The sequence below is a fragment of the Phyllobates terribilis genome, unplaced genomic scaffold, assembly GCF_046119375.1.
Source record: "Phyllobates terribilis strain yellow unplaced genomic scaffold, ASM4611937v1 Scaffold_12__6_contigs__length_324123572, whole genome shotgun sequence".
Classification (NCBI taxonomy): domain Eukaryota; kingdom Metazoa; phylum Chordata; class Amphibia; order Anura; family Dendrobatidae; genus Phyllobates; species Phyllobates terribilis.
The window spans coordinates 99,584,157-99,597,703 of record NW_027362772.1 but is presented as its reverse complement, the minus strand read 5'-3'; the positions used below and the strand labels follow the sequence as shown (position 1 = coordinate 99,597,703).

Genomic DNA, 13,547 nt, shown 5'->3' with positions numbered 1-13,547 from the left:
CCCACACTCTTACATGTAGTATAATGCACAGCCCACACTCTTACATGTAGTATTATGGCCAAGGGCACCGTGTAGTCGCTGATTTAAACAGAACATTATACTCGCCTTCTCTCTGCTCCCTCGCCGCTCGGTGTCTTCTTTCTGGAGCTGCCGCTGACTTCAGCTACAAGTGACAGGAGAGCATGATGTTACTTCCATGCGCCCCCTAATGGCGTACATGCCGATGTCAGCTGCTGGCCTCTGATTGGTCAGCAGCGTGTATTGTGGCACTTCAGCTGAATGTCAGTCCGAGAACACATCCAGCTGAAGTAGGGGTCGGTCGCAGGAGCCACTGCGGTCATTAAGCCTCTCAATATAATGCTCTCATAGTACCTCTATTTCCCCACACCGTATAATGTTCTCACAGTACCGCCATCCCCCCACATACCGTATAATGTTCTCATAGTACCGCCATCCCCCCACATACAGTATAATGTTCTCATAGTACCGCCATCCCCCCACATACCGTATAATGTTCCCACAGTACCGCCATCTTCCCACATACAGTATAATGTTCTCACAGTACCACCATCTTCCCACATACAGTATAATGTTCTCACAGTACCGCCATCCCCCCACATACAGTATAATGTTCTCACAGTACTGCCATCCCCCCACATACAGTATAATGTTCTCACAGTACCGCCATCCCCCCACATACAGTATAATGTTCTCACATTACCACCATCCCCCCCACATACAGTATAATGTTCCCACAGTACCGCCATCCCCCCCACATACAGTATAATGTTCTCACAATACCGCCATCCCCCCACATACAGTATAATGTTCTCACAGTACCGCCATCCCCCCGACATACAGTATAATGTTCTCACAATACCACCATCCCCCACATACAGTATAATGTTCTCACAGTACCACCATCCCCCCACATACAGTATAATGTTCTCACAGTACCACCATCCCCCCACATACAGTATAATGTTCTCACAGTACCGCCATCTTCCTACATACAGTATAATGTTCTCACAGTACCGCCATCTTCGCACATACAGTATAATGTTCCCACAGTACCGCCATCCCCCCACATACAGTATAATGTTCTCACAGTACCGCCATCTTCCCACATACAGTATAATGTTCTCACAGTACCGCCATCTTCCCACATACAGTATAATGTTCCCACAGTACTGCCATCTTCCCACATACAGTGTAATGTTCTCACAGTACCGCCATCCCCCCACATACAGTATAATGTTCTCACAGTACCGCCATCTTCCCACATACAGTATAATGTTCTCACAGTACCGCCATCCCCCCACATACAGTATAATGTTCTCACAGTACCGCCATCTTCCCACATACAGTATAATGTTCTCACAGTACCGCCATCTTCCCACATACAGTATAATGTTCCCACAGTACTGCCATCTTCCCACATACAGTGTAATGTTCTCACAGTACCGCCATCCCCCCACATACAGTATAATGTTCTCACAGTACCGCCATCTTCCCACATACAGTATAATGTTCTCACAGTACCGCCATCCCCCCACATACAGTATAATGTTCTCACAGTACCGCCATCTTCCCACATACAGTATAATGTTCTCACAGTACCACCATCCCCCCACATGCAGTATAATGTTCTCACAGTACCGCCATCTTCCCACATACAGTATAATGTTCCCACAGTACCGCCATCTTCCCACATACAGTATAATGTTCCCACAGTACCGCCATCTTCCCACATACAGTATAATGTTCCCACAGTACCGCCATCTTCCCACATACAGTATAATGTTCTCACAGTACCACCATCTTCCCACATACAGTATAATGTTCTCACAGTACCGCCATCCCCCCACATACAGTATAATGTTCTCACAGTACTGCCATCCCCCCACATACAGTATAATGTTCTCACAGTACCGCCATCCCCCCACATACAGTATAATGTTCTCACATTACCACCATCCCCCCCACATACAGTATAATGTTCCCACAGTACCGCCATCCCCCCCACATACAGTATAATGTTCTCACAATACCGCCATCCCCCCACATACAGTATAATGTTCTCACAGTACCGCCATCCCCCCGACATACAGTATAATGTTCTCACAATACCACCATCCCCCACATACAGTATAATGTTCTCACAGTACCACCATCCCCCCACATACAGTATAATGTTCTCACAGTACCACCATCCCCCCACATACAGTATAATGTTCTCACAGTACCGCCATCTTCCTACATACAGTATAATGTTCTCACAGTACCGCCATCTTCGCACATACAGTATAATGTTCCCACAGTACCGCCATCCCCCCACATACAGTATAATGTTCTCACAGTACCGCCATCTTCCCACATACAGTATAATGTTCTCACAGTACCGCCATCTTCCCACATACAGTATAATGTTCCCACAGTACTGCCATCTTCCCACATACAGTGTAATGTTCTCACAGTACCGCCATCCCCCCACATACAGTATAATGTTCTCACAGTACCGCCATCTTCCCACATACAGTATAATGTTCTCACAGTACCGCCATCCCCCCACATACAGTATAATGTTCTCACAGTACCGCCATCTTCCCACATACAGTATAATGTTCTCACAGTACCGCCATCTTCCCACATACAGTATAATGTTCCCACAGTACTGCCATCTTCCCACATACAGTGTAATGTTCTCACAGTACCGCCATCCCCCCACATACAGTATAATGTTCTCACAGTACCGCCATCTTCCCACATACAGTATAATGTTCTCACAGTACCGCCATCCCCCCACATACAGTATAATGTTCTCACAGTACCGCCATCTTCCCACATACAGTATAATGTTCTCACAGTACCACCATCCCCCCACATGCAGTATAATGTTCTCACAGTACCGCCATCTTCCCACATACAGTATAATGTTCCCACAGTACCGCCATCTTCCCACATACAGTATAATGTTCCCACAGTACCGCCATCTTCCCACATACAGTATAATGTTCCCACAGTACCGCCATCTTCCCACATACAGTATAATGTTCCCACAGTACCGCCATCTTCCCACATACAGTATAATGTTCTCACAGTACCGCCATCTTCCCACATACAGTATAATGTTCTCACAGTACCGCCATCTTCCCACATACAGTATAATGTTCTCATAGTACCGCCATGTTCCCACATACAGTATAATGTTCCCACAGTACCGCCATGTTCCCACATACAGTACAATGTTCTCACAGTACCGCCATCTTCCCACATACAGTATAATGTTCTCACAGTACCGCCATCTTCCCACATACAGTATAATGTTCTCACAGTACCGCCATCTTCCCACATACAGTATAATGTTCTCACAGTACCACCATCCCCCCACATACAGTATAATGTTCCCACAGTACCGCCATCCCCCCACATACAGTATAATGTTCTCACAGTACCGCCATCTTCCCACATACAGTATAATGTTCTCATAGTACCGCCATCTTCCCACATACAGTATAATGTTCTCACAGTACCACCATCCCCCCACATACAGTATAATGTTCTCACAGTACCGCCATCTTCCCACATACAGTATAATGTTCTCACAGTACCGCCATCTTCCCTACTTACAGTATAATGTTCCCACATTACCACCATCCCCCCACATACAGTATAATGTTCTCACATTACCACGATCTTCCCACATTCAGTATAATGTTCCCACAGTACCGCCATCTTCCCACATACAGTATAATGTTCTCACAGTACCGCCATCCCCCCACATACAGTATAATGTTCTCAAAGTACCGCCATCTTCCCACATACAGTATAATGGTCTCACAGTACCACCATCCCCCCACATACAGTATAATGTTCTCACAGTACCGCCATCTTCCCACATACAGTATAATGTTCTCACAGTACCACCATCCCCCCCACATACATTATAATGTTCCCACATTACCACCATCCCCCCACATACAGTATAATGTTCTCACATTACCACCATCTTCCCACATACAGTATAATGTTCTCACAGTACCCCCATCCCCCCCACATACAGTATAATGTTCTCACATTACCACCATCCCCCCACATACAATATAATATTCCCACATTACCGCCATCTTCCCACATACAGTATAATGTTCTCACAGTACCGCCATCTTCCCACATACAGTATAATGTTCTCACAGTACCGCCATCTTCCCACATACAGTATAATGTTCTCACAGTACCGCCATCCCCCCACATACAGTATAATGTTCCCACAGTACCACCATCTTCCCACATACAGTGTAATGTTCTCACAGTACCGCCATCTTCCCACATACAGTATAATGTTCTCACAGTACCACCATCCCCCCACATACAGTATAATGTTCCCACAGTACCAACATCTTCCCACATACAGTATAATGTTCCCACATTACCGCCATCTCCCCACATACAGTATAATGTTCTCACAGTACCGCCATCTTCCCACATACAGTATAATGTTCTCACAGTACCGCCATCTTCCCACATACAGTATAATGTTCTCACAGTACCGCCATCTTCCCACATACAGTATAATGTTCTCACATTACCACCATCCCCCCACATACAGTATAATGTTCCCACAGTACCACCATCTTCCCACATACAGTGTAATGTTCTCATAGCACCGCCATCCCCCCACATACAGTGTAATGTTCCCACAGTCTGCAATGTTCCCACATACAGTATAATGTTCCCACATTACCACCATCCCCCCCACATACAGTACAATGTTCCCACATTACCACCATCCCCCCCGCATACAGTATAATGTTCTCATAGTCCCGCCATCCCCCCACATACAGTGTAATGTTCCCACAGTTCCACAATCTTCCCACATACAGTATAATGTTGTAACAGTCCCAACATCCCCCCACATACAGTATAATGTTCTCACAGTACCGCCATCCCCCCACATACAGTATAATGTTGTCACAGTACTGCCATCTTCCCACATACAGTGTAATGTTCTCACAGTGCCACCATCCCCCCCACATACAGTATAATGTTGTCACAGTCCCGCCATCCCCCCACATACAATATAATATTCCCACATTACAACCATCCCCCCCACATACAGAATAATGTTCCCACAGTACCACCATCTTCCCACATACAGCATAATGTTCTCACAGTCCCGCCATCCCCCCCACATACAGTATAATGTTCCCACATTACCACCATCTTCCCACATACAGTATAATGTTCTCACAGTACCGCCATCCCCCCCACATACAGTATAATGTTGTCACAGTCCCGCCATCCCCCCACATACAATATAATATTCCCACATTACAACCATCCCCCCCACATACAGAATAATGTTCCCACAGTACCACCATCTTCCCACATACAGTATAATGTTCTCACAGACCCGCCATCCCCCCCACATACAGTATAATGTTACCACATTACCACCATCCCCCCACATACAATATAATATTCCCACATTACAACCATCCCCCCCACATACAGTATAATGTTCCCACAGTACCGCCATCTTCCCACATACAGTATAATGTTCTCACAGTACCGCCGTCCCCCCACATACAGTGTGATGTTCCCACAGTACCGCCATCTTCCCACATACAGTATAATGTTCTCACAGTACCACCATCCCCCCACATACAGTATAATGTTCCCACAGTGCCACCATCTTCCCACATACAGTATAAAGTTCTCACAGTGCCACCATCCCCCCACATACAGTATAATGTTCCCACAGTACCGCCATCTTCCCACATACAGTATAATGTTCTCACATTACCACCATCCCCCCACATACAGTATAATGTTCCCACAGTACCGCCATCCCCCCACATACAGTATAATGTTCTCACAGTACCGCCATCTTCCCACATACAGTATAATGTTCTCACAGTACCACCATCTTCCCACATACAGTGTAATATTCCCACATTACAACCATCCCCCCCACATACAGTGTCATGTTCCCACAGTACCGCCATCTTCCCACATACAGTATAATGTTCTCACAGTACCACCATCCCCCCACATACAGTATAATGTTCCCACAGTGCCACCATCTTCCCACATACAGTATAATGTTCTCACAGTACCACCATCCCCACACATACAGTATAATGTTCCCACAGTACCGCCATCTTCCCACATACAGTATAATGTTCTCACAGTACCACCATCCCCCCACATATAGTATAATGTTCCCACAGTGCCACCATCTTCCCACATACAGTATAATGTTCTCACATTACCACCATCCCCCCACATACAGTATAATGTTCCCACAGTACCGCCATCCCCCCACATACAGTATAATGTTCTCACAGTACCACCATCTTCCCACATACAGTATAATGTTCCCACAGTACCGCCATCTTCCCACATACAGTATAATGTTCTCACAGTACCACCATCCCCCCACATACAGTATAATGTTCCCACAGTGCCACCATCTTCCCACATACAGTATAATGTTCTCACATTACCACCATCCCCCCACATACAGTATAATGTTCCCACAGTACCGCCATCCCCCCACATACAGTATAATGTTCTCACAGTACCGCCATCTTCCCACATACAGTATAATGTTCTCACAGTACCACCATCCCCCCACATACAGTATAATGTTCCCACAGTACCGCCATCTTCCCACATACAGTATAATGTTCTCACAGTACCACCATCCCCCCACATACAGTATAATGTTCCCACAGTGCCACCATCTTCCCACATACAGTATAATGTTCTCACATTACCACCATCCCCCCACATACAGTATAATGTTCCCACAGTACCGCCATCCCCCCACATACAGTATAATGTTCTCACAGTACCACCATCTTCCCACATACAGTATAATGTTCTCACAGTACCGCCATCCCCCCACATACAGTATAATGTTCTCACAGTGCCACCATCCCCCCACATACAGTATAATGTTCCCACAGTACCACCATCTTCCCACATACAGTATAATGTTCCCACAGTACCACCATTCCCCCACATACAGTATAATGTTCCCACAGTGCCACCATCCCCAATTTTATTTTATGTTTTAACACTTGGTTTTCTTTCTTTGGTGTTTTTCATGTAATATATGGAAACCTTCAGGAAAATGCTAAAAGAAACATAATATCCAGGAAAAAAACCACTGTACATGGAGACATTAGCATCAAATAACTGTCTTGTTCTTACAAACACGCTCTTATAAATGAGATCTAACGTGATAAAAGATTACAACCTGGGGAAGACGGGAAACATTCATACAGACAGTCGCTGATGATGTAGTCAGTGACGGACTCTGGACAAATTTGTTTCTAGAGCCGTATTAGAAGATGAAGATGTCGTCCTCATCATGAAGTTGTTATTTCTCATGCCATGTGTAATGTATATGACGAGAATTAGCGTTATGGAAGATGAGTCTATAAGAAACGTATTCAGCTGCAGACTCCGAGGAAGAAACTGCTTGTTGTCTGTGGCATAAAATATAAAGGTTTTATTAGTACATCAGGGACAAAAGCAGAATGTTGTAAAATAATAAAAATACCATTGCTGCTTGGGTTTCTGGGTGATTCTTACTGAAGCAGTGGCCAACTTAGCCAGTGATTGGAAGTATGGAAGAGATGTCTAAGTCAGCAATTCAACTTATGTTCCAGTCCATAAAAACTAGAGAGCACAACATCTACACATTCTATCTCCTGATATATTTCCCTTATTGTCTCCAGTAATTGTATTATTACACAGAATTCTTTATGATGTTACATCGACTCATCTTCTTCTCATTCAGGTTTCTACAATATCAGATCCTCTCAGTGAAGATCTTCTATATTAAGAGAATTTTTCTGAATCACCTATCAAGGATGGGCATGGACAGAGACAAGATGGCGGAGAGGATATTACACCTCACCCTAGAGATCCTCTTCCGGCTTACTGGAGAGGTGAGAGATTCTGATGACGTCACATTACATCATTCTTATCTATGGGAATAACAGATGGACAGAACTGGAGAGGTGAGGACTCTGGAAATGTCTGTAGTGAGATTTATTAATGTGTCTCTCCATAACCAGGATTACACAGTAGTGAAGAAGACCTCTAGTGAGCGCTGTCAGGCCCCTGTGTCTGAGGGATGGGGAAGACCCCTGAGCTCAATCACAGGACCTCCACCTCACACCCAGATACATGAGGACATCAATGACCAGAAGATCCTAGAACTCACCTACAAGATGATTGAGCTGCTGACTGGAGAGGTGACGCTGCTGGGAATGCTGGGACATTATACAGTAACGCTATGGAGGGATCGGGGGGATGACGGTATCATTGTATGTGTCAGGTTCCTATAAGGTGTCAGGATGTCACCGTCTATTTCTCCATGGAGGAGTGGGAGTATTTAGAAGGACGCAATGATCTGTACAAGGACATCATGATGGAGGTTCCCCAGCCCCTCACATCACCAGGTAATAGGACTAAATACACACGGCCTATAATTATCTGTATGTAAAGAATGAATTCAGTCCTGTATGTGTTTCCTCCAGATCCATCCAGTAAGAGGACAACACCAGAGAGATGTCCCCGTCCTCTTTTTCCACAGGACTGTAAACAAGAAGATCCCAATGTTCCTCAGGATCATCAGGTAGATGGAGAGAAGGTGTCATGAGATCTCCCCTATGATGTGTAGACGGCTGTGAAGGTCTTGTGCTCAGTCTTGTTTTATCCACCAGGATTATATGTTTTATACTTGTGTAATGAGAACGGTGGAGATGGCAGGATTAGAGCTGATCATAGATGGGACTTCTCCATCTGTCTGTGACTTTTATAATATTTGTTTCAGGGTGAAGATCTGACCCATATTAATACTATAGAGACATATGTGAGGTGTGATGAGCGGTGTAAGGAGGAGATTCCTTCATATGACTACCCCGGTGAGTAGTGACCACTAAATGCAGAGAAGTCACAGATTCTTCTCAGTCACCGGCTGTGGCTGGTTTACCGGTCATGTAGTTTGGCCGTATCACAATCGTGTGATCACCATTTTCCCGCTAGACCACAACATTTTCCTCCATCTGAATATGTTCACATTACTTTGTGTAGTTGTAAAAGCCTTTTCTATAGAACTTACAACCTGGAGGATCCACCTACCCCCTGGGATTAGTAGACGCTGACCGGTACCTGCCCAGATCTGTAAACTACAAAGCCAAATGACAGCGTACGTAGAAAGTGCTGACAAGTGAGAAAATCACTTGAAGAAAAATATTCTGATGGGCCTGTAAGAGAAAGCGGAGGGTAATGATGCTGTTGGCTTCCTAGATCCATGATATCTTATTGGATGAATCTACCTTCTCTCCCTTCTGTGCTGCTGAATGTTCTCATATGGTCCCTACAAGACCAGGTCCAGTCTTTCTGGCCAAACTTCACTTTTATGATCGACAATATTAAATGTGCAGTGAGGGCCAAGTGTGAATTTCTGTACAATAACAACAGAGTTTCCCTTTATCCTGACTTTTCAAACTATCTTCAAACAGGATCCTGATAAACTACATAAAAAACATTACACCTGTGCCATGATATGTCTCTAAGCTGTGCGTGGCTGATGGCTGTAATATACATCTATTCACGCCTGCAGGAGATCTGGTGGCATGGCTCGAGCCCTGGTTTCATGGATTCACTCCACGTCATAAATTCCATTATGTTTTCAATCCTAAAGAATTCAGATTCCTGCACAATCGCTCCTGAAATGGGGGCACTAATACTTTCTCTACTCTTCTGGTCAGGACTCATCATACCTCCAATGGTCCACCATAAATGAGTGCAACTCCGGTTTAGTGTTGGATTTCTCCCTTCATACATACATTGTTGTTGGGGATGTTACATGTTTATATATTCTTTCTTTTTTTACAAGTTCATTCTGTATGATAGTCTGATTGTGGTGGGATCGGCCGGCCTCACTTATGTGACTCTGTAACTCCCTGGTAGTCTTTCAAAAAGATCTCCAATGCCTCTTCCAAATGCCCGAGATCTAAATTTAAGACCCCTCAGCTCTGCAGTATTGTAAAAAACTTCACTTTCAATGTCTAATATTTCTTCTTGACACTCATCTGACAGAAGATATTGGCCCTTACGATAGTTTAGATGATGAAGAGCCCCCGAGCCCCAGACTCTAATTACCCCAGAGAGGTTTCACCACTAGTTACTCATTTTTCTCTGATGGAGACTGTTGAGTTTGATCATTTCAGTAGATGTGTTATTGTCTATACTCACAGTTTTTGACTTCAGTAATCCTCTGATTTAACCCCTTCCCACAGACAGTTTTATGTTCCTAATCAGGCCCCATTTTTCAAATCTGACGTGTGTCACTTTATGTGGTGATAACTTTGGAATTCTTCACAAAGGATAATAGGAAACAAATGGACCTTAGAAATTATTTTCCAACTTCTCATGAATCTGACAATCCCCTATATACGGTTGTACACTACTGTCTGGGCACATCGCAGGGTAAGAAGGGAAGGAGCGCCATTTAGCTATTAAGAATGCAGATTTTCCTGGAATAGTTCGCAGACGCAATGTATTGGGGGCACTGTTCATGGTCACCTGGCAGCTCAAAAGATGGCCACCACAAACAGGCTTGTCACTATCTACCCTGTTTACAGATTTCACAAATTACTTTGCTCATTACCCTTTAACCCCTCTACCTGGACCTGGACTTACACAGAGACCCCTAGGCTTGGGCCACGGTGTTACCTGCTATTCTGTGCAGTGAGATGGGAAGAAGAATAGTCAGGTAGCCGGGTCAGAACCAGGAAGGCAGAGAAAGTACAAAATCAGAAGACACGAGTAGTCAGTAATCGGGCCGAGGTCACAACCGGAAACAAATACACAAGCCGGGAGCTGATCACAGAGGACTGAACCAGAGGAGAACACGGCTGGATCTGGCAGCTTCCAGCTTTAGTAGGGTGCGGTGCTTTCCAAATGGCTGAAGCAGGGAGCAGATTACTCCAGCTGGACAGCACACACACCCATACCGCCAGACTGGATGGTACTACTGGTCCCAGGCTACCTAATCTTAGTGGCTGGACAGAGCCTGCGCCTTTTACTCCATATTTGGGAAGCAGAATGAGCAAACAGTTGGACACCACGCTCCACTGGTTCATCCTATGAGGTTTTCTATTAGATGGTCATTGTCCTGGTGAATAAGTGAATTTTTTTTTTATATAACTTGCCTTTATTTACAGACAGTTTAAGTAGAAATGTTCAAAAATATAAAATTCAAGGATTTTTTATTAAAAAATAATAATTGGTTTTATTCTTGGCAGATGTCTGTACCAGGAGATCAGAGGGACAGCTGACATCTTCAATTTTTAAATCAGATGATCTTGAGATCCCACAGGATACAATTGAAGTGAATGACATTTCCCCAGATATACCATCATCCCTTCACAGCAAAGATCTGTCATCTGATCCTGTGAAACAGGTCCTGTCTTCTGATTCATTACCGACTACTAAGGAAAATCATAGTCACAAAATAAGCATTAAAAAACAAACTGCTCCTAATGCAAAGAAGCCATTTTCACATTCAGAATATAGAAATAGTTTTCCTCTCAAAAAGTCTTTTCTTAAACATCAAAAAATTCACACAGCGAAGAATAGATTTTCTTGTTCCAAATGTGGGAGATGTTTTAATCAGAAATCAAATCTTGTTAGGCATGAAATAACTCACACAGGAGAGAAGCCATTTTCCTGTTCAGAATGTGGAAAATGTTTTGTACAGAAATCAAATCTTATCGCACATCAGAGAACTCACACAGGGGAGAAGCCTTTTCCATGTTCAGAATGTGGGAAATGTTTTGTTCAGAAATCAAATCTTATCAAACATCAGAGAACCCACACAGTGGAGCAGCCTTTTTCATGTTCAGATTGTGGGAAATGTTTTGTTCAGAAATCAAATCTTATCAAACATCAGAGAACTCACACAGGGGACAAGCCTTTTCCATGTTCAGAATGTGGAAAATGTTTTACAGAGAAATCAACTCTTATCAAACATCACAAAACTCACACAGGGGAGAAGCCATTTTCATGTTCAGAATGTGGGAAATGTTTTATACAGAACTCAACTCTTATCACACATCAGAGAACTCACACAGGGGAGAAGCCTTTTACATGTTCAGAATGTGGGAAATGTTTTACAGACAAATCAACTCTTATCAAACATCAGAGAACTCACACAGGGGAGAAGCCTTTTCCATGTTCAGAATGTGGGAAATGTTTTACAGACAAATCAACTCTTATCAAACATCAGAGAACTCACACAGGGGAGAAGCCTTTTCCATGTTCAGAATGTGGAAAATGTTTTAACCAGAAATCTAGTTTTCTTAAGCACCAGAGAACCCACACAGTGGAGAAGCCATTTTCATTTTCAGATTGTGGGAAATGTTTTAACCAGAAAGCGCATCTTGATAACCACCGGAGAACCCACACAGGGGAGAATGCATCAACTACACACAACTAGTCTCTGTACAGACAATAAAGGCCCTAGCTGCACAACTAAAAATGCCACCACAGACCTAACTCCCTAATAAGCCGTTGAGGAGTTTCTTGTACCTCCTGAGGAACCAGAGGGGAGGCTACAACACACTGTCAACAAGGGGAAAGTAAAGTATGAAGGCCCATGACCTAGGACGCAAACCCAGCTTTATGACACTAGGCACTAAATTGTGACCCAAAATCCTTTGCTAATCTTCAGATTTCATGATGTCTTGCACACAGTCAAGGCACCTAGTGCCATAGGCAGCAAAACAACCCCAAAACACCTTTGAACCTCCACCATATTTGACTGTATGGGTTGTAAATTTATTGATTATGCTGCGCACCTTGGTCAAAGGATCCCTAAAGATGGACTTATAACCTTGAAATTGTTGATATTTTTCAACAATTTTGGTTCTCAAGTCCTCAGACAGTTCTCGTCTCCTTTTTCTGTCTTCTCCATGCTTAGTGTGGCACACATATGCACACAATGCATAGATTGAATCAACCTCTCCCTTTTTTATCTAGTTTTAGCTGTGATTTTCCTATTGCCCACACCTGTTACTTGCCACAGTTGCGTTTGAACAAGCTTCACATGCTTGAAACAAAGTTGTTTACCCACAATTTTGGCAAGATGCCAACAATTTTTTCCAGCCTATTTTGTGTGAAATTATGTTCAATTTGCCTTTTTTTCTCTGTTTTCTTGTGTTGTTCCAATACACGCAAAGGAAATAAACTTGTATAACAAAACATGTAATTGCAATAATTTTCTGGGAGAATTACTTCATTTTCTGGAACAATTTCAAGGGATCCAACACTTTTCACTATGACTTGTTTTTGTTGCCTTTTTAATTTGTTGCAGCATTTCATCCTCTACGTGTTCAGCTATATTAGGAGACTTGTAGCAAACTCCAATTAGCAGTTTTCCATTATTGCCACGTCCATGTACATTTACCCAGACTGATTCTACATCAGGAATGTAAAACTCAAAACATGAAAACTTTGAC

The 13,547-nt window shown here is 43.6% G+C and overlaps 1 protein-coding gene across 1 annotated transcript in view; it reads left to right on the top strand.

The window, feature by feature from the left end:
* LOC141172242 (uncharacterized) overlaps positions 1–13,290 on the top strand; it is a 38,582-nt gene extending 25,292 nt beyond the window's left edge. The window contains exons 2-7 of the mRNA XM_073656230.1: positions 7,814–7,964; positions 8,094–8,273; positions 8,357–8,480; positions 8,559–8,656; positions 8,855–8,945; positions 11,334–13,290. Of these exons, the coding sequence (XP_073512331.1) occupies positions 7,814–7,964; positions 8,094–8,273; positions 8,357–8,480; positions 8,559–8,656; positions 8,855–8,945; positions 11,334–12,526 (1,837 nt within the window). The 3' untranslated portion in view covers positions 12,527–13,290. The remainder of the gene's footprint in view (positions 1–7,813; positions 7,965–8,093; positions 8,274–8,356; positions 8,481–8,558; positions 8,657–8,854; positions 8,946–11,333) is intronic.
* The last annotated feature ends 257 nt before the right edge of the window (positions 13,291–13,547 follow it).